General features: G+C 41.0%; 2 protein-coding genes across 2 annotated transcripts; one reads left to right on the plus strand and one right to left on the minus strand.

Moving 5' to 3' along the window:
- Window positions 1–6,672: 6,672 nt before the first annotated feature.
- LOC110792919 (uncharacterized) lies at window positions 6,673–7,656 on the minus strand. The gene has a single exon (XM_021997740.1). It carries the CDS (start codon window positions 7,654–7,656, stop codon window positions 6,673–6,675), a length of 984 nt encoding a protein of 327 aa, XP_021853432.1.
- Window positions 7,657–9,565: 1,909 nt separating this feature from the next.
- Window positions 9,566–22,056, plus strand: LOC110792917 (uncharacterized). Its single transcript, XM_021997737.2, has 4 exons — window positions 9,566–9,967; window positions 10,565–10,667; window positions 21,438–21,599; window positions 21,693–22,056. The coding sequence occupies exons 1-4, from the start codon at window positions 9,705–9,707 to the stop codon at window positions 21,840–21,842; spliced, it is 678 nt and encodes a 225-aa protein (XP_021853429.1). The 5' UTR covers window positions 9,566–9,704; the 3' UTR covers window positions 21,843–22,056.
- Window positions 22,057–22,108: the final 52 nt, after the last annotated feature.

A 22,108-nucleotide genomic window follows, 5' to 3' on the forward strand; every position in this document is an offset into this window, starting at 1 on the left:
CTTTCCAGTTATAGAAGTTCATGGCTCTCATTCATCAAAATACCTACATATCTTTCTGGTTGAGTCCTATACCTTTGCGAACTACGCAGGGTTACAATTCTCACCAAATACTTCTAAAGATCTCTAAGTTTTCACCTGAATGTCATCTTGATCATTCTCTAGAGTTTGTTGTTCGACTCAAAGTTCTTCGATGTCTACTTTTCTCCCACTTGTCATTTTGGAAATATGTTGTCTTTCCAAAAATATACCATCTCGAGCAACAAACACCTTGTTCTCAGATGTATTGTAGAAGTACCCCTTTGTTTCCTTTGGGTAGCCCACAAGGATACATTTGTCAGATTTTGGTTGAAGTTTTCAGAAATTAATCGTTTGACATATACTTCACAACCCCAAATCTTAAGAAAAGACATTATTGGAGGCTTTCCATTCCAAAATTCAAATGGAGTCTTTTCGATATGTTAAAACGGAGCTCTATTTAGTGCGAGTGCAGCTATGTTTAGTGTGAGGGGGTCGAAAAAGCACGAGACTAATGCGTGACCTCGTCCCTCGTGGGTGTGACGATTCTTTTTATTCAATCAAGTGTAATTAGATTTCCTGTGAGTATACACCCAATTGACTAGTAATATAGGAGTCGCCATTCAGTTTTTAACGACAATGAGAAAAACTGACAAAACCCGGTTATCGTGAGATAAAGGGAGTGCAATTATGTTTGACCACGACGGCCGTAGGTTCCCTTGTGATCCCTAGTGTGGGGATCTCTCAATATACACCCGCAAGGTAGAGATTGAGGGTTCGGGGGACTGTAACTACCGAGAGGAGTACTTCGCTCGTCGATAACTCCAGAGGCAGGATATCCTTACTAGCTCAGCATAAATAATTGAAGGGACATGCGTTAACTATTAAACTAATCTGAGTTGATTTTAGCAATATGCAACATATAATACTAATTCGATCGTGATTATCTGATTTAAATAGCATTAAGGGACCTAGCATGATAATCCGATTTCCCAAAAATATTATATTTATTAGGCGTGATAGAACAATCAGATTAGGTTAGTTTAACAGTTCATAAAAAGGGCGAGGAAAGCAGTTAAATCATCGAAAAGGGACACATTACGACGCACCCTTGAGAGGTGCGTCACGGTTCTCAGAAAACTAACCACTTTGACTTTGCTATTTCTCCTTTTTATTTAACGAATCTCAATTATGGGACAGGATACGTTCTGTTCGATTTATGGATCGATTGCGACAGAACGCGTGAACAATTTCGCAGCGAGAGGCTTAGGCTAAGGGTTGGAGTCAATACTCAGAATATAATTGTGTGTTGTTGTGTGTGTTCCTTTCACGTCGAATTTAGGGGCCTATTTATAGGGAAGAGTTCGTGGAAAGATAGAATTGCAGAGTTCTAATCCACAAAGAATTAGGAAAAAACACGTACCCAGGTATTTTCAGCGCCCAGGTCTGGGCGCCGAAATCTTCGGCGCCCAGAGCCAGGCGTTGAAAATAGGGTCTGGGCTGTTTTCTTTAGTCAGATTCGGACTCCTGAAATCCGTAGAGTTTGAGATTAATTCGAGTCTTTTAGCGCGTATCAATTTTATGACGGAATGCGTCTGGGCCCGTTACGAACTCTAGGCTCGTTAGGATTTTAATTAATACGTAACTCTTATTTCTGAATCATATTAGGAATAGGATTCTCGCAATTTTCTATCTCATTTAGGATTTATGTTGGAATGCAACACCTAATTCTGACAGGTTTCTATCTTTTATGATTTGCCACTTTTAGAAGCTACCTTTTACGGCAGTTACTATTTTTAGCAGGTTTCCATAAATAGCAGGTTTCGGGTGAAATGAAATGGGGAATCGAGATTCGTTTATTTTATAGGAGATGCGTTGTCAAGTGGAGTTTTTATGTTTTCATCATCGAACCTTTCCCTTTCGGGAATGGGACAAAAGTAGGTGTCTACATTTAGTGCATGTCCCTAAAATTCTATTAGAAGTTCAGCCTGACTCATGATTGATTGAACCATGTCTAGCAAGTTCTCATTCCTCCGTTCCGATACACCATTCCATTGTGGTGTTCCAGGAGGAGCCAATTCTGATAAGATTCCACAATCTTTCAGATGGTCGTTAAATTTATAGCTCGGATATTCACCGCCTCTATCAGACCGCAGTGCTTTAATCTTCTTGCCTAGTTGATTCTCTACTTCACTCTGGTATTCCTTGAATTTGTCAAAGGATTCAGACTTATGCATCACTAGGTAGACATAACCATATCTACTGAAGTCATCAGTGAAAGTGATAAAGTAGCTGAAACTACCTCTAGCTTTTGAACTCATTGGTCCATACATCTGTATGGATTAATCCCAATAGATCAATTGCTCTTTCTCCAACTTTAGAGAAAGGTTGCTTTGTCATTTTGCCAAGTAAGCATGATTTGCATGTGCCCATATTATCAACTTGTGACATAGCTAGTACCTCTTTGAGCTTTGTCTTTGAGCTGGCCAACATCGATGGAGAGAATTTGACAAAGGACCTTTGCAAGTTTAGTTGTTGACCTGAGATTTTACTAAAGCGAGAGAAGATATCCACTCGGTTCGTTCTAGCTTTCGGACTAGTAGCTAAGTTGCTTTAATTTTTAAGGGAACCTAAACCGAAGTCTATAGACTGAATTAGGAGAATAGAACCCTATTGGTTCTGCAGAGCTAAGCCACCTTCAAAAGGAAATCCGGGTTTTGCTGGAGCAGAGGGTCTCTGGTGACACACAACGACCAATTATGAAAGACCACTCTTTCGTCTAAGGATGCATAACCGACACGCCATGAACAGTGTTCAAAGTCGATTCTGTAACAGCAAAATGCTAAGCTTTTCCTTCAAATAACAGTTGACAAATGGATATTATCTTAGCAAAGAAACAGTCCATCCCTTGCTTTCCAATCTCGGGTTTGTTTTTGCAATGTGAAACTACTTGACGGTAGAGGAATGAAACGAGCCGAGGTACTATTGAATAAAAAATTGCAAAATCTGGAGACCTTTGGTCTTCCTTCTTAATCGAGCTTAGTCAGTTAGAACGGGTAACAGAGTCACTATTTACACATGTTACTATAATGACGAAGATATGTGTGGCCAGTACACTGCCAATCTATTCTCGTACTGTAAAGAAAGATGAATGGCAGTATTCAGTAGCTTTGAAGAAGACCATTACATCATCAGCAAAAAAGAACAAATGTGTTATAGAAGAGGCTCGACGAGAGTCATAATTTTTTTTTACACTAACCAAATATCACCACAAAAAAAAATTGTATTTTATAATATCTAAAAATTAGGGGGTTTTTATTAGACGCCCTCGTTCGCCAAAAACGCCCGCGTATTTTACTTGAAAGGACAATCTTACCCTTTAATATAAAAAAGGTTCTCTCTCCTATTCACCTCCTTCACTGGTTCACCCCTCCCCCTTTGAGCCATGGCCGCCGCCCCTCCCCCTTTGAGCCATGGTCGCCGGCCCTCCCCCTTCCAAAATCACCGTTCTCTGCTCCCCACGACAATCGGCCGCCGTCTTCGCAAAACCAGAGAGGAGGGTTTTCGATGTCGCCAATACAGAGAGGGAAGGAGAGATACCACCGGAAAACAGAGAGAAGGAGAAGGAGGGATGACATGCCGCCGTCAGGTAAAGCCGCTCAGAATTAGGGGCTATGACCATGGCTCAGTCGCAGATCTAACGCGGCTATGCCATGGTCGCACCCGCTAATTTTGAGCGGCTTTACCATGGCTTGGGTTACCTTCTTTCGGCGGCACCCCTACATTTTTATTTTTATATTTAATTACCTATTTACCGCAGTGCCGCCCACGAATAGCGGTCATGACCGTGGTCCATCCACCCACGGAAGGCGGTTGAGCCATGGTCGCCGCCGCCATTTATTGGCGGCTGGACCATGGTCATGGCCACCAATGATGGGCGGCAATGTTCATTTAAAAAAAAATTGATTTATCTTTGAGTGGGCGGAGGAACAAACGTGAAGAAGAAGATGGAGCAAATAAGTTGATATTCCCTAATATACTTAACATAAATATGGCATAATTATTCTTTAGTAATAGCGTAAATGTAGGAGTATAACTTAATTGGCATAATTATAGCATAATTAGCATCCTTGTAGTCAACTAATTCCATAAATGTAGGAGTAGATAAGTAGATTACTATAACATGAATAATGCATAGTATATTACAAATATTATTATTATTTATTATTATAATAATAATTATTTTTATTTTTATTTTTATTTTTTTTGGCAAGTAAGTGATAATTTTATTGCACACCAATTAACCATTTACAACAAGGCACCAGAAAGCCCAATCAGGCCAAACAGGAGCCAAAGCAACAAAAGGCTAGACACACCTAGCCAAAACAGACCCTAACCCCTAAAGGCTAGAAAACCAATCCATATCTCTATTACAAATTTTCTTGCTAAGTAAGTTTGAAATTCTACTCTTTACTTCAAACTGGATAGTGTTGACAGTGTGCTTGATAACTGGAACATGTGCATTCCATACTGAGGAGTTCCTTGCCCTCCAAATGTGATAAACTAGGCAAGCTACTGCAGTGTACATAGTTGCCTTCTGAAATTTGCTCTTAGCATATCTGTGGATCCATTTGAGAAGTGCTGCAACTGAGTTCCTGCTGTTTTGGAACCCCAACCAGTTCATGATCTGAGTTTTACAGTGTGCACCAAAGTGACACTCAAAGAATAGATGGTTGATAGTTTCAGACATTGAACCACAAAGGGGGCAAAGGTCATCAGACCCCACCTTTGACTTATACAATCTGTCTTTTATTTTCAGCCTATCAAGCATAGTGAGCCATAGAATAAATCTGTGTTTAGGTACATAAAGTCTGTTCCACACATAATATTGCCACTGAACTTTGTCAACTTGGTGACACAGAATAGTGTAGGTTCCTTTGATAGAGTATTTAGTTGCCCTCAACCATTAATGAGACTGGAAATGGGTGTTGCAGTAGTTCTTCACCTTGCATACAAACTTCACAACCCAACTTGCAGCAACAGGGGGAATGAAGTCATCCCAATTCTTGTCTTTCACATAAACAGCATGGATCCACCTCACCCACAGATTATCTTGTTTTTTAGAGACAGCCCAAGCCAACTTTCCCACTGCTGCTTGATTCCATAACAGAAGGTTTCTAAACCCCAATCCACCTTGTGCTTTTGGGAGACAAAGCTTGTCCCAAGCCACAGGACCAGGTCTGCTATCATCATAATTCCCAAACCACAGGAAGGACCTGCATATAGCATTAATTCTTTTCAAGATAGCTTTTGGGAACAGAAACATCTGAGCCCAATACACAGTCACACTCATAAGGACAGTATTATAACCAAAAGAGCTCTACCAGCAAAATAGAGATGTCTGGAGCTCCAGGTTTTTATTTTAGCAGTCATCTTGTCAATAAGTGAATCATAATCACTAGCTTTTAGCTTCAAGGGGCTCACTGGAACACCTAAGTACTTGAAAGGAAGAAATCCAATCCTGAATCCAGTCATGTGAGCAAAAAAGGGGAGTTGGTGTTCTGGGATTCCACAACAGTAAAGAGAAGATTTATGGGGGTTAACCATGAGGCCTATGGTGGTAGAGAAAACACTAAACCCATTCAGCATGAGTTGTACAGTTTCCTTCTCTCCCTTGCAGAACATGAGAAGGTCATTTGCAAAGCATAAGTGATTAAGCTTCAGATACCTACATCTAGAATGAAATCTGAAAGAGGGGTGATCTCCAACTGCTTGCATAGCTCTAGAGAAGTACTACATACAGAGAGTGAAGAGCAAGGGGGATAAAGGGTCCCCTTGTCTTAGACCTCTTCTGGGGTGAATCAGACCAGTAGGTGAGCCATTAAGGAGAATAGAATATTGGGTAGTGGTTAAACAGGTCATGATGAGGTTGATGAAGTGTTTAGGGAAGCCAAGATCAAGAAGAATCTCCTCAACAAAATCCCATTCAACAGTATCATAGGCCTTTTTAAGGTCCAATTTCATAAGACAGTTGGCTTGCAGTTGACTTTTTCTGTAAATCTTGACTATATCTTGGCACACAAGCACATTATGTAGGATGGATCTCCCTGACACAAATGCACCTTGATTGGGAGAGATAATATCAGGCAGAACACTACCTAGTTTTTCACATAGCAGCTTAGAAATGCACTTGTAGAGCACTGAACATCATGCTATTAGTCTGAAATCACCAACAGAAGAAGGCACACTAACCTTTGGCACTAGGGTGATGGAGGTGACATTAATCTCTTTTAGCATTTTCCCAGTATGAAAGAAATCATTGATAGCAGCATGCATGTCATCTTTGATAATATCCCAGGTACTCTTGAAAAAATGGCTATTGAAACCATCCAAACCAGGAGCTTTAGTACTTGGAATGTCATCCAACACCCTTTTGACATCTTTCAGTGAGAAGTTGCAGTGCAGTTGGTTGACATGTTCCTCAGTAAGCCTTGGACCTTTGTCCATAATTTCCTTCTTGATGGGGGTTTTGGAATCTTGTTTTGTCATAAATAAATCTTTGTAGAACTCTAGAAAGGCCTTCTGAACACCCTCAACTGAGTTCACCCACTCTCCAGTGGAGGTTTGAATAGAATGAATGGTATTGTGTTTTCTTCTCTACCTAATACTCTGATAGAAGGCTCTGCTATTTTCATCTCCTTGTTCAAGCCAATGAGCTTTAGAAGTTTGGTGAAGGAAAGAGAGGTGATTCTCTTTAGCAGTTCTGTAAGCAGCATCAATTGCTTTTTCTTCTGTAGCCAGTAAAGCATCTGTAGGGTCTGTGTGTAACTTGTTTTGAATATCAGCAAGCTGATGTTGCAGCTGAATCTTGGTTGCTTCAATGTTACTATAACCAGATTTGTTGAGGACCCTGAGATCCTGTTTTATCCATTTAAGCTTTTGGATTATCCTGAACATGGGACACCCATAGACATATTTTTCCCAGTGCTTCTCTATTATGGGGAGGAAATCAGGGGAAGAAGTCCACATGTTATAAAACCTGAAAGGTTTCTTTGACTGACAAGTGGATAAGGTGCTCAAAATCATTGGACAATGGTCAAAAGTACCCTCTGGCAAATACATAGCTTCAGCAGTAGGGAACTTGTCATCCCATGCAGTGTTGGATAACACTCTATCAATTCTAGAAAAGACTCTATTCTCCCCTTCTTGTTTGTTGTTCCATGTAAACTGTCTACCAATTGTTTTGACCTGAGTGAGGTTGCAGGTGGCCATACAGTTCCTCATTGGCTTGATATCAGCAAGTCTCACTAGTGCCCCAATTCTGTCTTCCATTTCCATGATGGAGTTAAAGTCCCCCATTACTAACCATGCTTGATGGTTTAGGTTGGAAAAAGAAGTCAAAGGGGCCCACAGGGACTCTCTCTCAGTAGGAGTATTGAAGCCATAGATGAAGGTGCAGAAGAAGCCCTTGTCAGAGCTTCTTGGGGTAACACATGTGTGAATCAGTTGACTTCCCATATGGATGATATCTATTTGAAATTCATCTGGATCCCAAGCTAGGACAATTCTACCATTGTAGTGACAGCTTAAGTTGGTGGTGAAACACCAGTTAGGACACACTGTGAGATACAGGTTACCCATTTTTGGTGCTTTCACCCTTGTTTCCAGAAGGCTAAACAACTTGATGTTGTGAGATTGAATCAATTGTCTCACTGCAATTTGTTTAGAGTGTGTGTTTAGCCCTCTGACATTCCAACATAGAACTCTATCCATTAGACATAGGGGATGTCACCCCCCTGTCTAATGGACTCCCATTGTTAACCTGTATCTCCTTCTCTTCATGATCATTTGCAGTTTCAGATTCAGATAGTGTTTGGAAAGAGTTAGTAATCACCACTGGCTTCAGTTGCTTGCTAATGGTCTTGCTGAACTTGGTAGCTTGAACAAACCCATCCCTTGGTAAAACAGGAGGTGGAACATGGACAACACTAGGTTGAATTGTTTTTTTCACCCAAACTCTCCTTACAGGACCAGTTTGTTTCTTATTGCAATGTTCATGGGTATGGCCCATTCCCTTACACACAGAACAAGTGGTAGGCAACCAATCATAACTGACTGACTGATTGATCATGATTCCTATTTCATTCCTGAAGTGAATCACAGTACGTAAATCTTGATCAACTTGAACTTCAATCAAGACCCTAGCGAACATCAGTTTGTCCCTATTTTTTGTGGCTTGGTCAATTTTGATCAATGACCCAAGTTGACCCACAATCTTGCCTAGACTCTTCTCTCCCCAGTACTTAACATCCAACCCATAATTGTATCCAAATGGGCAGTTTCTTGATTGGTTCTTTGCAGAAATTAACATCAGCAGACCAAGGTTTCACCACTAATGGTTTAGAATCAAAAAATTGAAACCCTCCCTGCAAAACATTGGAGCAATTCTCCATTGTTGTGAATCGAACCATATAGATTCCCTTCCCCACCTGTGAAACTTTATCTACTCCATATTTCCCCCAGATTCTTCTCACATATCCCTCCATCACATTCTGGGGTGGATTAGCACCAATCACATAGCATACCACAGCTGACTCCCAATAAGCAATTTCATCTTTAATGTCATCAAATTCAATTTGAACGATTGGGGGTTGATTATTAGGATCAGTATTATCATCATTGTCATTATTATGCACCTCATTGTGTTCAATCTCATTAGCACAGTCATTCAAAGAATCTAACAGAGTATGGCTATTCCCGCCAATATTTGAATGTGATCGAAAATGGGTACGAACATCCTTACCGCTGTGTAATCCACTCAGCCACGCATTAAAGTCACCTTTGATCTGTGATTGTTGTTGTAAATCTCTCAGGCTTGCTTTTGGGGTCAAAATCTGATTGAAATCATCAAATTGATTTTCTGGGTTTTTCGAGTGCTCAGAGATGTCATCGGAATCCGCCATTGCAGCACTAGTATCAAGCTTGGGATTGGGTCGCACCTTCAGTGAGACCGTCGCCGTCTTATTCTTAGACTTGCTTCCACCATTGTTGTGTTTCTTAGCTTGCTTGCGTGTGTTTGCCATGGCGTCGAAGGAGGAGGTCTCCTCTTCGAACCCGCGCAAGAGCTACAATTTTATTTTGACTTTTTACAATATTTTGCCAGGATACATATTAATTGCACATAATCTATTATTATTATTATTATTATTATTATTATTATTATTATTATTATTATTATTATGTAAACTAATATTATGTAAACTAATACTATTATCATGGGATAAAATTTATAAGGGCAAAATTGTCTTTTCATGTAAAAAACGCGGGCGTTTTTAACGTATGCGGACGTTTTTAACGTATGCGGACGTCGAATAGCGATAAACAAAAATTATACATATATACGGGAGTATAACGTTTCCCGTACATACGGTTCAAAAATTCAAAATGCTATCAAATTTTCATCATCTTTGTGTGGTCTCTGCTGGGTGTGATATAGTTGCAAATGACGCGTGCATCTTTATGTTGCGCACATCTCTTGATTCATAACTCATAAGTCATAAGCATACATTTGTGTACTTGTTTAGTGTTTACCCTTCCACGCCTTTTTGTTTCCAATTTCTCCCGTCCAATAAATACATCAACTCGAACCTGGACAGAATAATAATGCGTGACAAAGCAGAGAACAAAAAATGCGATCACAACTCACAATTCTTTCACTTGTTCTGCTCCTTCTTGTCAATCTAAAATGGGTGGTTAAAGCTCAATTAATTCCGGCTAAATTCGACGGATTTGTATATGGTAATCCCAAGAAATTCAACCCAGAAAGTATTCTTATTGAAGCTTTCTTTGATCCAGTTTGCCCAGATACTCGGGATTCTTGGCCTCCTCTTAAACAAATTCTTCATCTTTATGGCTCTAAAGTTTCCCTCATTGTTCATCCTTTCCCTCTTCCGTAAGTTTTATCCTTCGTTTTTAGCATTACTTTCATTTTTAGTGCTAATTATTGAGATTAGTTTACTGGGTATTTTTTGATTTTCATATCAATCGATTTTAGTTATTAACTAATCGGTTTGAAACTTTGAAAATGGTTTTGAAATTTTGAAAAGTTCGATATGTAATTTATTTAAATTTGAGCAGTGATTATTGCAATGTATTGTAAATTATGTAAAAGGGTTTATAATTTCGAGATTTTGATGTGTAGTTTGAAGTTTAGGCCGAAAATCCCCAAATCATGCCCTCCAATTTTAATAGTTCATAATGTAGTTATTAATTTTGACTGATTGAATGGTTTTGCATTTAACCTCACTTTGAATGTCAAATCTTTAGTAGTGTATCTCAGTATCTCACAAGAGGGAGTGTGTGCTAAATTGAGTCGATGCTCAATTCTGGCAAAAATGTCACAATGTTAGCTCAAAATACCATTTTAGTGATATTTTGTCAAATGGCAATGATTCGAATCCCTTTTACACTATTTCGGAAACCCAAAGACTCAATCATACTTGCATGGAAAATACTGTGTTATGCTGATGTTCTTGTGATTGTATTTTAGGTACCATGACAATGCGTTTGTAACTTCTCGAGCATTGCATATTGTAAATGAATTGAACAGTTCTGCCACATACTCCTTATGGGAAAGTTTCTTCAAGGATCAGGTAAAGCTTTCTTGGTTTAGTTGGTTTCTTTCACATATTTCCTGACTTTACGTCTTGCGATTTCGTGATATTGTGATTAGCCCAGTTCTCTGTCTGAACTGTAACTGGTTATTGAATTGCTTCTACAACCATTTTTGCACTATCTAAATATCTGATCTTCAGCATTTCTTTACATTTTGTTGGCTTTTTGGTGGATTTGTGCATGTGTTGTTGCTGAAAATGCTTAGCTTTAAGATATTGTGATCCTCTTCTATTAAAACCCTACAAGATACATGAAAGATTAATATTCCTAACAATTGCTTCACTAGATTTTTACTTCTGCTTAAAGATCACAACAATATAATAAGTCATCTGCAAACATCAGCTGAACTGAATCTGCATCAGCTCCTGAGATCATAGATAAGTCATCTGTAAACATCAGATAAGTAATGCCTGGTTTCAAGCGATGCATAACAAGACTCGGAACCTGTACTCAATTACGCGGGAAACAATATATTATCAAATAACAACTATATATGGAATTCATTAACCACATTTCCCATCACTTTCTGAGGATTTGCGGTGAGGACTTTAATCAGTTTGTAGATGATTGTACATCAACCTACAGGCCTATAGTTTTTAATAGAAAAGGGATTTATCGCTTTAGGAACTACAGGGATAGCAGTAGAAGTCATTCATCTGAGTATTCATATTGATTGTAAGAGAAGTAGGACTGCAATGTAGCAGAGTCAAAATCCTCTATCCCACAATTGTGTACCACTTGTGTACCACTTTTTCCTATTGGTTGATACTTGTTATTGGTCAACTAATTTTATTTTCATATCTAAAAATAATATATAATATTAACCAATGGGAAGAAGTGACACACAGATGGTACATGGATTGTGGGAAAGAAGATTCGAACTCATTGTAGTACCAAGATGATTTTTGTACAACCCAACTATCTCATCAGTTAGCTGGATTAGTGAGTTTCCTCCCATTCTCATCATATAAGGAAGAGATCCTATTAATCCCTCTCCTCTGCCTAACAGAAGCAGAAAAAATAACTTGTTATTGTTTCCAAAGGAAAAAATAACTTATAGTTATTGTTTCAGAAGAGATCCTTGATTTTCGCCCAAGAGCAGATTCTTCTGCCCCTAAGTCCTTAACCAATTGCTAAGATCAGAAATGCAAGTCCTCTCAATATCTTGAACACCAGTATCATCAAGGAACATTCCTCTGTATGGAGTTTTTTAAGCTGGTTTTTGAGCCTTTTCAGCCTAAAACAAAGTATTAACAAACACTGGCCATAAGAGTCCCAGAGCAGCATGCGAGACCAGTCCTGACTTCCGAGTTACAGCATTCAAGCTGTGTGTGAGTTTCCAAACTGTTAAAAACATTTAAAAGACCTGTCTTCATCAGCCACCTTAAATGAACCTTTATTAGAAATAGAGGAGTTAAGATAACCTGCTCCTACATGACCAAAATTCTGCATTCAACATGTATTCCATGACACTACAATCCTACTTGAAATTTTCCCATCACCTAGCCCTTTGTTCCAACTAGCCTTCATTTTAATCTCATACGGAGTAAGTAGCAGTATTAAGCGTGAAATCAGCAAAGTCTTTGTTCCAACTGTGTGATTCTGTCTGCACTATCAAGAACTGCATTAGAAGTAAGTGAAGGATGTTAATTGATGAGTAGTAGTCGCAGCCACCCTAGCAAGGCTCTCCTAAAGGCTTCTTAATTTCTTGTGTGAAGCCGATACACAAGTAAAAAAGCATAAATTTGGCCATTCTTACCAGAGTGCATGAATTTTTAATGACAATTGATAACAGCCAATGAAACTTCCATTGTCCTTCCCCCATAGCTAAATCCTTCTTCTGTTATTACATTGATAATGTCAGTCCCAATACCAATGACTACCAAATGTTTTCATATTTTTATAATTATTCTGAGGTTTAACCGTTTAGCACTAGATTCTAAAATAACCAAAACATCACTTTCTTTCATGCAATAAATACTTCAGGTCCCTACGTCTAATATGATAAGTAAGACCCCTAATATTCTGTAATGGAATACGAATAATGCAGAACATTAAAAGAAAGATAAATTTTGAGAGAAGAAGAGAGTTTTGATTAATATTTTTCTGAGAAGAAAAGGGAACACAATGTAAAATTTTTTGAGTAGCCAAACTCACTCCAAATGAATAACAATAAGGATTTACTTTATGATGAATTCCTATTTTTCTTCCCCTATGTGATTGATATGTGATTGATACTTTTTTTCTCTCTCCATATGTCATCTCTCTATGACTAACTGTTTGAGCTTTCCCCCTTGCTGCTCACACCTCACAACATCCTTCCCTCACAACAGAATTAAGGTGCCATTCCCATTATACCCTTCTTGCGTCTGTAATTTGTAAGTTTGATCTGAGGGTTAGGATGTTTACCCTGATACATTACATATTCCTTGAAACTATAATCATCAGGTTTAGTAAGGATTAGACGTAGAAGGTCCTCTTCAGGTTCCTCGTCCAAGTTTTTGAAGTGGGCAAACAATATGAGTTTTGGATTGCTGGCCCAGGTACGATAGGCCATAGCTCTCTTGCTTAAATATTCTTCTTGAAACTATCCTCCATCCTGCATGATCATTGTGATGGACCGTACAGGCCGTACCACCAAGTCACCTACTCACATAGTCTATCACAGAAGAAACAAGAGGGGACAGCATATGACAGCAGACCTGCAGAACCACAACCACAACAAAGAGCAGCAAGAGGCACAAGAACGTTAGCAACACATGAAGACAAAGCTCATTAATGCAACGTACTAGAAGGGAAGCATGGAGAGTATAAATAGAAGAAGGAAGAAGAGAGTTGGGGGCAATCTGTGTAGTGTGTGTAGAGACTTGTAACCTAAAGTTACTACTTGGAGAATTGTGGCCTAAAGCTACTGGTTCCTGTATTAACGTTTTTATTTCAATCAATCAAACAAACTCTCTTTCCTATTGGCTGTGTTCTTGCTTTACTCTGATTAACAGGTGAACCTTGCAAGTTCATTGCATTTGGTATCAGAGCGGACAGATCCAGGGAGGGGGAAAATATGGCACGTTCCAACTCACAGAGGTTCGAAACCTTGGAAGCGGGGCTGGAGGAAGTAAGCCAGAAGGTGGCGGAGTTGGAAACAAACATCCAACACGTACTGAAGGCGGGGATGGAGAACTTCCAGAAAACATTGGCTGAGAATTTCTTGGCCAAGAGCACAGAGGATACGATCAGAAACCAAGAGGCCGTGAATGAAGCCACCACCAGAGTCGAGGGGAGTATTGAAAGATTACGGGAAGAGCAGAACGCTCAGATGGCCTTAATGAAAAAGGATCAAGAGAAGTTTATGGAGGATATGAGAAAATTCCTGGACAGGAGGGCGGAGGAGGAAGGGTTTTCGGAGGCACGAGAACACAGGAGGGGGCGTGGGTTTGATGGCGGCGACGGCAACTGGAAACACCGCAAGTTAGACATGCCGTTATTTGAAGGGCTTGACCCGGACGGGTGGATACTAAGGAGTGAAAAGTACTTCGAATTTTATCGATTAACCGACCAAGAAAAGCTGGATGCGGCGGTGGTAGCAATGGAGGGAGATGCCTTGCGGTGGTTCTCTTTTGAATCTAAGAGGAACCCAGTGAGGACTTGGGCGGAGCTGAAGGCCCGTGTATTAATGAAGTATCGACCAACGAACGCCGGAACCTTGCACGAACAGTGGCTGGCCACCACCCAGACCACCACCGTGGAGGAGTATGTGAATCGTTTCATCGAATTCGCGTCGCCCCTTGACGACGTACCGGAGAGTATCATGATGGGGCAGTTTATTAATGGATTGAAGGAGGAGATAAAAGCAGAAATTCGAGTCCTCAACCCTGAAGATCTCGACCAGACTATGGCCCTAGCTTCCCGGGTTGAAATGAGGAATCGGGTCAAGAAGACGGGACTAGGTCATTACAGAAACGGGTCCTTCTCATACTTTAGTAAAGCACCCTTGTCCACTACTCCACAAACCAACCAGACAACCCAAAACTCACAAGCCCATAACACCCACACATTAAGCCCAAACCAGTACTCCCCATTATCCAAAAATACAAGCTACAGACCAAGCTCCTCTGTGGGATCTCATACGAATTCTTCTTCGACCACCAATCAACCCAGAAACTCAAGCTTATCGTCGCGAATTTCCGGTGAGGTCAGGCGTCTTTCCGAGCGCGAATTACAAGAAAAGAAAGCCAAGGGATTGTGCTTCAGATGCGATGAAAGGTGGGGAGTGGGGCACCAGTGTAAAAGGAAGGAATTGAGCGTGCTACTCGTGGACGACGGAGATGAGGAGGTAGGGGAGGAGTACGAAGAGGTGCCGGCGCCGGTTGGAGTCGACGAGCAGGATGTTCCAGCCACGGTGTCAATCAACTCAATTGTTGAGCTTATACCCCAAAACACTGAAATTGATTGGGCGGATTGGAGGTGGCGAGGTGGTGGTGATGGTTGATCCCGGGGCTACTCACAATTTCATTTCACTAAGGGCAATAGAGGAATTGGGAGTACCTGTGTCAGCAGCACCGGGTTTTGGCGTATCCTTAGGGGATGGGAAGGCGGTGAGAGGAGAAGGGGTGTGCAAAGGGGTACAATTGATCATCGGAGATGGAGTGTTGGTGGTGGAGGATTTTCTGCCATTACAACTAGGCAACTCGAATGTTATTCTGGGTGTTCAATGGTTGGAAAAACTAGGGTCTGTAGTGACTAATTGGAAGACACAGATCATGAAATACGAGGAAGGGGGCAGCACGGTGATTCTCAAGGGGGACCCGTCATTGACACGATCACGAATTTCTCTTAAGGCCATGATAAGGGTGATGAGAAAAGAAGGAGGAGGCATCTTGGTAGAATGTAATCAGATGGAGGAAAAGAAGACAGTGGGTGTAGAAACAACAACTCCCCTGTTTTTGGGGTCCACCTTGGCTGAATTCCAGGAGGTTTTCGCACTTCCTACGGGCTGCCGCCTCGGCGTGGCCATGAGCACGCCATTGTCATGAAGGAAGGTAGCAATCCCGTAGGGATAAGGCCTTACCGTTATCCGCAAATACAGAAGGACGAGATAGAGAAGCTAATACAGGAAATGCTCGAAGCTGGCATAATCAAACCGTCCAATAGCCCTTTCTCTAGCCCGGTCTTGTTGGTGAAAAAGAAGGACGGTTCGTGGAGGTTCTGTGTGGACTATCGGGCTCTCAACAAGGAAACGGTACCGGATAAATACCCCATCCCGGTAATTGACGAGTTGCTCGATGAACTTCACGGGGCATGCATTTTCTCCAAACTGGACCTGCGTGCGGGCTATCATCAGATTCTGGTCCGGCCCGAGGACACTCATAAGACAGCTTTTAGGACTCATGAGGGCCACTATGAGTTCTTAGTCATGCCTTTCGGGCTCACCAACGCCCCGGCCACCTTCCAAGCCCTTATGAATGAGGTATTTCGCCCATATTTAAGAAAGTTTGTACTTGTCTTTTTCGATGATATATTGATTTACAGTGTTAATGAGGCCGAGCACATTGAGCATATGCATCTGGTTTTATCAAAATTGCGTGAACATTGTTTGTTTGCAAATGAGAAGAAGTGTGAATTTGGCAAAGCCGAGGTAGCCTACCTTGGTCATGTTATCTCTCATCATGGTGTGGCTGTTGATCAAAGCAAAATAATGGCGATTAAGGAGTGGGGGATACCCAAAAATTTAAGGGAGTTGCGTGGGTTTTTAGGGCTCACAGGCTACTACCGAAAATTTGTATTGAACTATGCGCAAAGAGCGCAGCCACTGACTGATCAGTTGCGCAAGGATAGCTTTGGTTGGACAGAAGAAGCTACTGCCGCCTTTGAAAAACTCAAGGAGGCAATGACAATGGCTCCGGTGTTGGCAATGCCAGACTTTCACAAGGAGTTCGTGATCGAAACTGAAGCTTCGGGCTATGGGCTTGGAGCGGTTATGATGCAAAACAACCGTCCAATTGCATTCTACAGTCGAGTTCTTGGGCCTAGGGCTCGAGGGAAATCTATTTACGAGAAGGAGTTAATGGCAGTGTGTTTGGCCGTGCAGAAATGGAAACATTATCTCCTGGGAAGGCATTTCGTGATAAGAACAAACCAACAGAGCCTTCGCTATATCACTCAACAGCGAGAAATCGGAGCGGATTATCAAAAGTGGGTACAGAAACTTATTGGGTTCGACTTCGAAATTCAGTACAAACCCGGAACAGCAAATAGAGTGGCTGATGCGCTATCTAGGAAGGGGGAAGGCGAACTGGAATTTGGGGTGATCGAGTTGGGGGAGCTGCTTACTTCCAGGGGATTGATTGGACAGTGTTGGAGGCTGAAATTAAGGCAGATGAGGAGCCTCAAAAATTGAGGCAGGAAGTGGAGGAGGGGCAGCTGAGGCTGGGTTTTACCATGTCTGGTGGTAAGCTCCTTTACAGGGGGCGTACGGTTTTGACAAGGAAGTCGAGTTTCATCCCTAAACTCCTCCAATACCATGATTCACCAACAGGGGGGCATTCCGGAGAGGTGAAAACATATTTAAGGTTAACTTCCGAGTGGTTTTGGCAAGGTATGAGGAAGGATGTAGCCAAGTATGTTCGGGAATGCGTGGTATGTCAAAGGAACAAGAATAGTCAGCTACAACCAGCTACAACCCGCAGGCTGCTACAGCCACTACAGGTGCCAAGCGCGGTGTGGGAGGATATAGCGATGGACTTCATTGAGGGTCTCCCACCTTCACGGGGAGTTGACACCATTTTAGTAGTGGTGGATAGGCTGTCTAAATATGCCCATTTCATCGCCCTTAAGCATCCATTCACCGCTGTGACAGTAACTGCTGCTTTCATCAAAGAAATCGTGAGGTTGCACGGGTTTCCGGCCTCAATTGTGTCAGATAGAGATCGGGTATTCTTAAGCAATTTTTGGAAGGAGTTGTTTAAGTTACATGGGACTGAATTGAAGCGGAGTACTTCTTACCATCCCCAAACAGACGGGCAATCTGAAAATGTCAACAAAGGCCTCGAGACATACCTCAGATGTTTTGTAGAGGGCAAGCCTCGTGAATGGGCAAAGTGGCTAGCTTGGGCCGAGTACTCTTACAACACTTCTCCTCATTTGTCCACGGCAATGACACCTTTCAAAGTAGTGTACGGCAGGGATTCCCCCAGCCTGTTGAGGATGGGAGCAGGCCATACTCCAGTTCACAGTTTAGAGGAGAGTCTAAGGGAGAGGGATTGCATCATGGATGAATTAAAGTGGAATTTGTTACGGGCACAGCAGATTATGAAGAAATATGCAGACAACAAAAGGAGAGATGAACAATTTAATGTGGGCGAACAAGTGTTTCTGAAACTACAGCCTTATAGGCAACGTTCATTGGCCAAGAGGCCGTATGAAAAGCTAGCTGCTCGCTTCTTTGGGCCTTTTGAGATCATCCAGGAGGTGGGTGCGGTAGCCTATAAGCTGAAGCTACCCCACACTTGCACAATCCACCCCGTATTTCATGTTTCCCAGTTGAAACGTGTTGTGGGGGAAAGGATAGCGTCACCGACCATCCCAACCCAACTGAACTCAGAACTTGAGTTGATGGTAGAACCGGAAGAGCTGTTGGAAGTGCGCCAGAACTCAGCCACTGAAAAGGAAGTTTTGATCAAGTGGTCTGGGTTACCTCCTTTCGAGGCCACTTGGGAGGATGCACAACTGATCTCCGATCGTTTCCCTGACTTCCACCTTGAGGACAAGGTGTGTCTTTGGGAGCGGGGTAATGTGATGGACCGTACAGGCCGTACCACCAAGTCACCTACTCACATAGTCTATCACAGAAGAAACAAGAGGGGACAGCATATGACAGCAGACCTGCAGAACCACAACCACAACAAAGAGCAGCAAGAGGCACAAGAACGTTAGCAACACATGAAGACAAAGCTCATTAATGCAACGTACTAGAAGGGAAGCATGGAGAGTATAAATAGAAGAAGGAAGAAGAGAGTTGGGGGCAATCTGTGTAGTGTGTGTAGAGACTTGTAACCTAAAGTTACTACTTGGAGAATTGTGGCCTAAAGCTACTGGTTCCTGTATTAACGTTTTTATTTCAATCAATCAAACAAACTCTCTTTCCTATTGGCTGTGTTCTTGCTTTACTCTGATTAACAGGTGAACCTTGCAAGTTCATTGCAATCATCAAAATGAATGACATCAGTAGTCCCCAGAGGGGTGACAACTGCATCTGTTTGAGATTTTGTAGCTACCATAGTGGATGCATTAGATTAAGCCTGAGTTTTCTTTGGTACCCATCACTTAACTATGCTACTTTCTTAGGGGTCACCTGGATTGGGTTTTGTAATTAGGGGAGGAAATTTCATGGGGGAATCATTAGTTGGGGACTAATTAAGGGGGTAACTACTTCTAAATTGTAAGTTTGGTATCCAAAAGAATAATTCCAAGAGTAATTTTTACTAACTTGTTCTCTACTTTCTCCAACAGTTGACCCAAACAACACATCAAAATAACCCAAAGCAATCTGTAGAACAAAATTGATTATCTTCAAATTATTACGAATTCCATAAATTCCAAAACATTTGGAAAGATTCGGCAAATATAATCTTTAAATGAGTGATTCTCATAAGTTGGAGATCCAAACTCCATTAAATCAAAAGAAGAATATTTCTTGAAATTTTGTTGTCGTCAACATCAAATTGAGCGAAATTCGAGGTAGCTATTTAGGGTGCCGATTTTTTTAAAAATCACAGAAAATGAAATTGAATGCTAGAGAGAGAGAAAATGAAATTGAATGTAGAAGAGAAGAGAAAGAGACAGAGGTATATGAGCAGGGAAGGAAGTTACAGAGGAGAGAGAAAGAGAAAGGTATGGATGAGAAATGAGGAAGAAGGATAAATTTTTCACGGGGGAATGGTTACCCAGGGGGGTGGGTGGGTGAGTTTTACCCTTGTTTTTAGGGGAACTAATTACCCCATGAAATTATCACATTCAATCCAAACCTTTAAAAACACCATAATTTTTCCTCCCTAACTTGTTCCCCTCTTATTCCATGCAATCCTGGCAGGACCTTAGAGAAAAAATGGCCTTATATATGGGAGGAGTCCTCCTACAAGTTGTGATCATGACCAACTACATCACACTGTTCACAAATTGGAGGTTTCCATTCATAGTTGACGTCCTGCTTCCCCATAAAACACCACTAGGTCGTCTATCAAAATTTGGGATAGAAGAGGTCAAGTAACATCCATTTCTACAAGTAGGCAGTAGCGATGAAAATGAAACTTTAAAATGTTGAGTGGTACATTCATCAGCCATAATGGTACCCCAACAAGCTTCAACTTCTGTTTAATGAATCACTTCTCCAACAATTAGAAGGAAGGTTAGGTAAACACATCCACACAAGAACGACCTTAAGAACTGCTTCATGAAAACGAAGTTCTATCTTCCAAAGATGCAAAATTGATAACGAAATAACCATCATCATGTAGAAAACTTTGGCATAGCCTCATGATTCCTTTCATTGGAAATCTTATAACAGATATTATGGTGGGACTTTCCCTGTCCCAGACAGAATGATAGCAGAAGACCATTTCAGTAAATTTGATCCACCTATGAGACTGTGCTACAGCATTCCCATCTTTAATAGCAGGAGCTACAAAGTTCAGGGCTAACGCTTTTGCATCCATGACCATGACAACAAGTTGTGGTTCATTAACATGAATTTCACCATCTCCCAAGTTTAATACGTTGATTTACTATAACCTTCCCTTAAAGCAACTTTTGGAATACAGTTTTGAGGTACTGTTTCATTGCCTTCCTCCCGAGGTCCAATCAAAAGAGTTTGATTCAGGTCACGAATGAGAGCTTGAAGATGAAAGGGAACGGTCCAGCACTCGGATGCACCAGTGCAGGATCTTCCAGGGATTCAGGTTCTTCCCTGCCTCCATTGCTACTGCTTCATTGCGATTCTGCGAGCTAGGTTTAGAAAATTAGAAATACTACCACCATTCAACGAATACCGCTGCAGGTGAGCTTCTATTGGTTGCTGAGAAGAAGCTCCATCAGACAACACACAATATCGAGAGCACCTTATCGGCCTTTCTCTACAGAGGAAAGATGAGAGATGTTATGGTACTTTTGTTGTTAATAACTCTATGTTCATGCCTTATAGTTTCCACTTTCCAGTGACCCATTAAATTTCTGCTACTTGTGGAAGGGGAGGGTAATCTTCTGTGAAGGGATATTGGAATCAGACTTCTCTGAGAGAAGTTGGCGCAAGACAGCTTGGACTAAAGTGTAGCTGTTACAATGCTACTCCTTAGTCCTTTTATTGTATTAACCTATGAAATTAAATCACAATTATTTAATTGAAGAATAACTACAACTCCACTAGTAATCCTTACCAATGTATTGACCTAAGCCATTTCTCGAGTATGGTGTCGAAGTTGTATGCTAATTGGTTTATTTTCGTGTTACATTGCCTCCTATCTTTTCAGTTTTCTATGATGTATGTTTGTCATTCTTCCTTTTTCTTTGTAAAGTGAGTTATAGTTGTCTGGTCTGTGGCTTCAGCCTGTCCGACAATTGTATATGGCCTATATTCTTTGACATCTTTATGTATGTCTTGAACATACTAGAAACATGTTTAGAGGTTTGAGATATAGAGTGTCCATTTTTTGTAGTACTGCTAACTTAGCGATGCTATATCACTATATGTCACGCAGGAGAAGTTTTATAACAAGGAAACAAGCAACATGACGAGAAACAACATTTTAGATCACGTTGTAGACTTCGTAACAAAATCTGTAGGTCATGCTTATTATTCTGATGTAAAATCAGGCTTCAGTGACAGGAAGACTGATCTTAAAACAAGGGTTTCATTCAAGGTAAGCCAGTAAAGTTCCTCAAATTTTCTAGTTTTATACTCTTTGTATGGGATTTATCTCTCTATTTATATCTCAAACTATCTGTGCTTGCAGTATGGTTGTTCAAGAGGCGTCTTTGGAACACCGGCTTTCTTTGTGAATGGTTTTCCTTTGCCTGATGTTGGCTCTTCCATAGATTACAATGGATGGAGGAAGATCATTGATCCACTTCTTAGTCCGAAGAGGGAACATCAATCTATGTAGTGTACGAGTCTCGGTATCTTAATGTATTATATATGTTTGCCTCTAGTCATATTCTGAATTCCATAAATAAACTTTCATCAAACAAATTGTCGTGGGTGAAGTTGGTTTCCAACCTGAGTTTCTGCTATATCTGGTAGCCTATTATTCAACCGAAGTGGCAACTACTAGTTTCTTTGAATATTTTATTTACTTTTAACATCGTTAACTCACTCAATCTTGCAGTCTTGCCAACGTGTCACGAATTTTCACAAGCTTGCTTTAAAACT

Source organism: Spinacia oleracea, chromosome 6 (genome assembly GCF_020520425.1).
Source record: "Spinacia oleracea cultivar Varoflay chromosome 6, BTI_SOV_V1, whole genome shotgun sequence".
Taxonomy (NCBI): domain Eukaryota; kingdom Viridiplantae; phylum Streptophyta; class Magnoliopsida; order Caryophyllales; family Amaranthaceae; genus Spinacia; species Spinacia oleracea.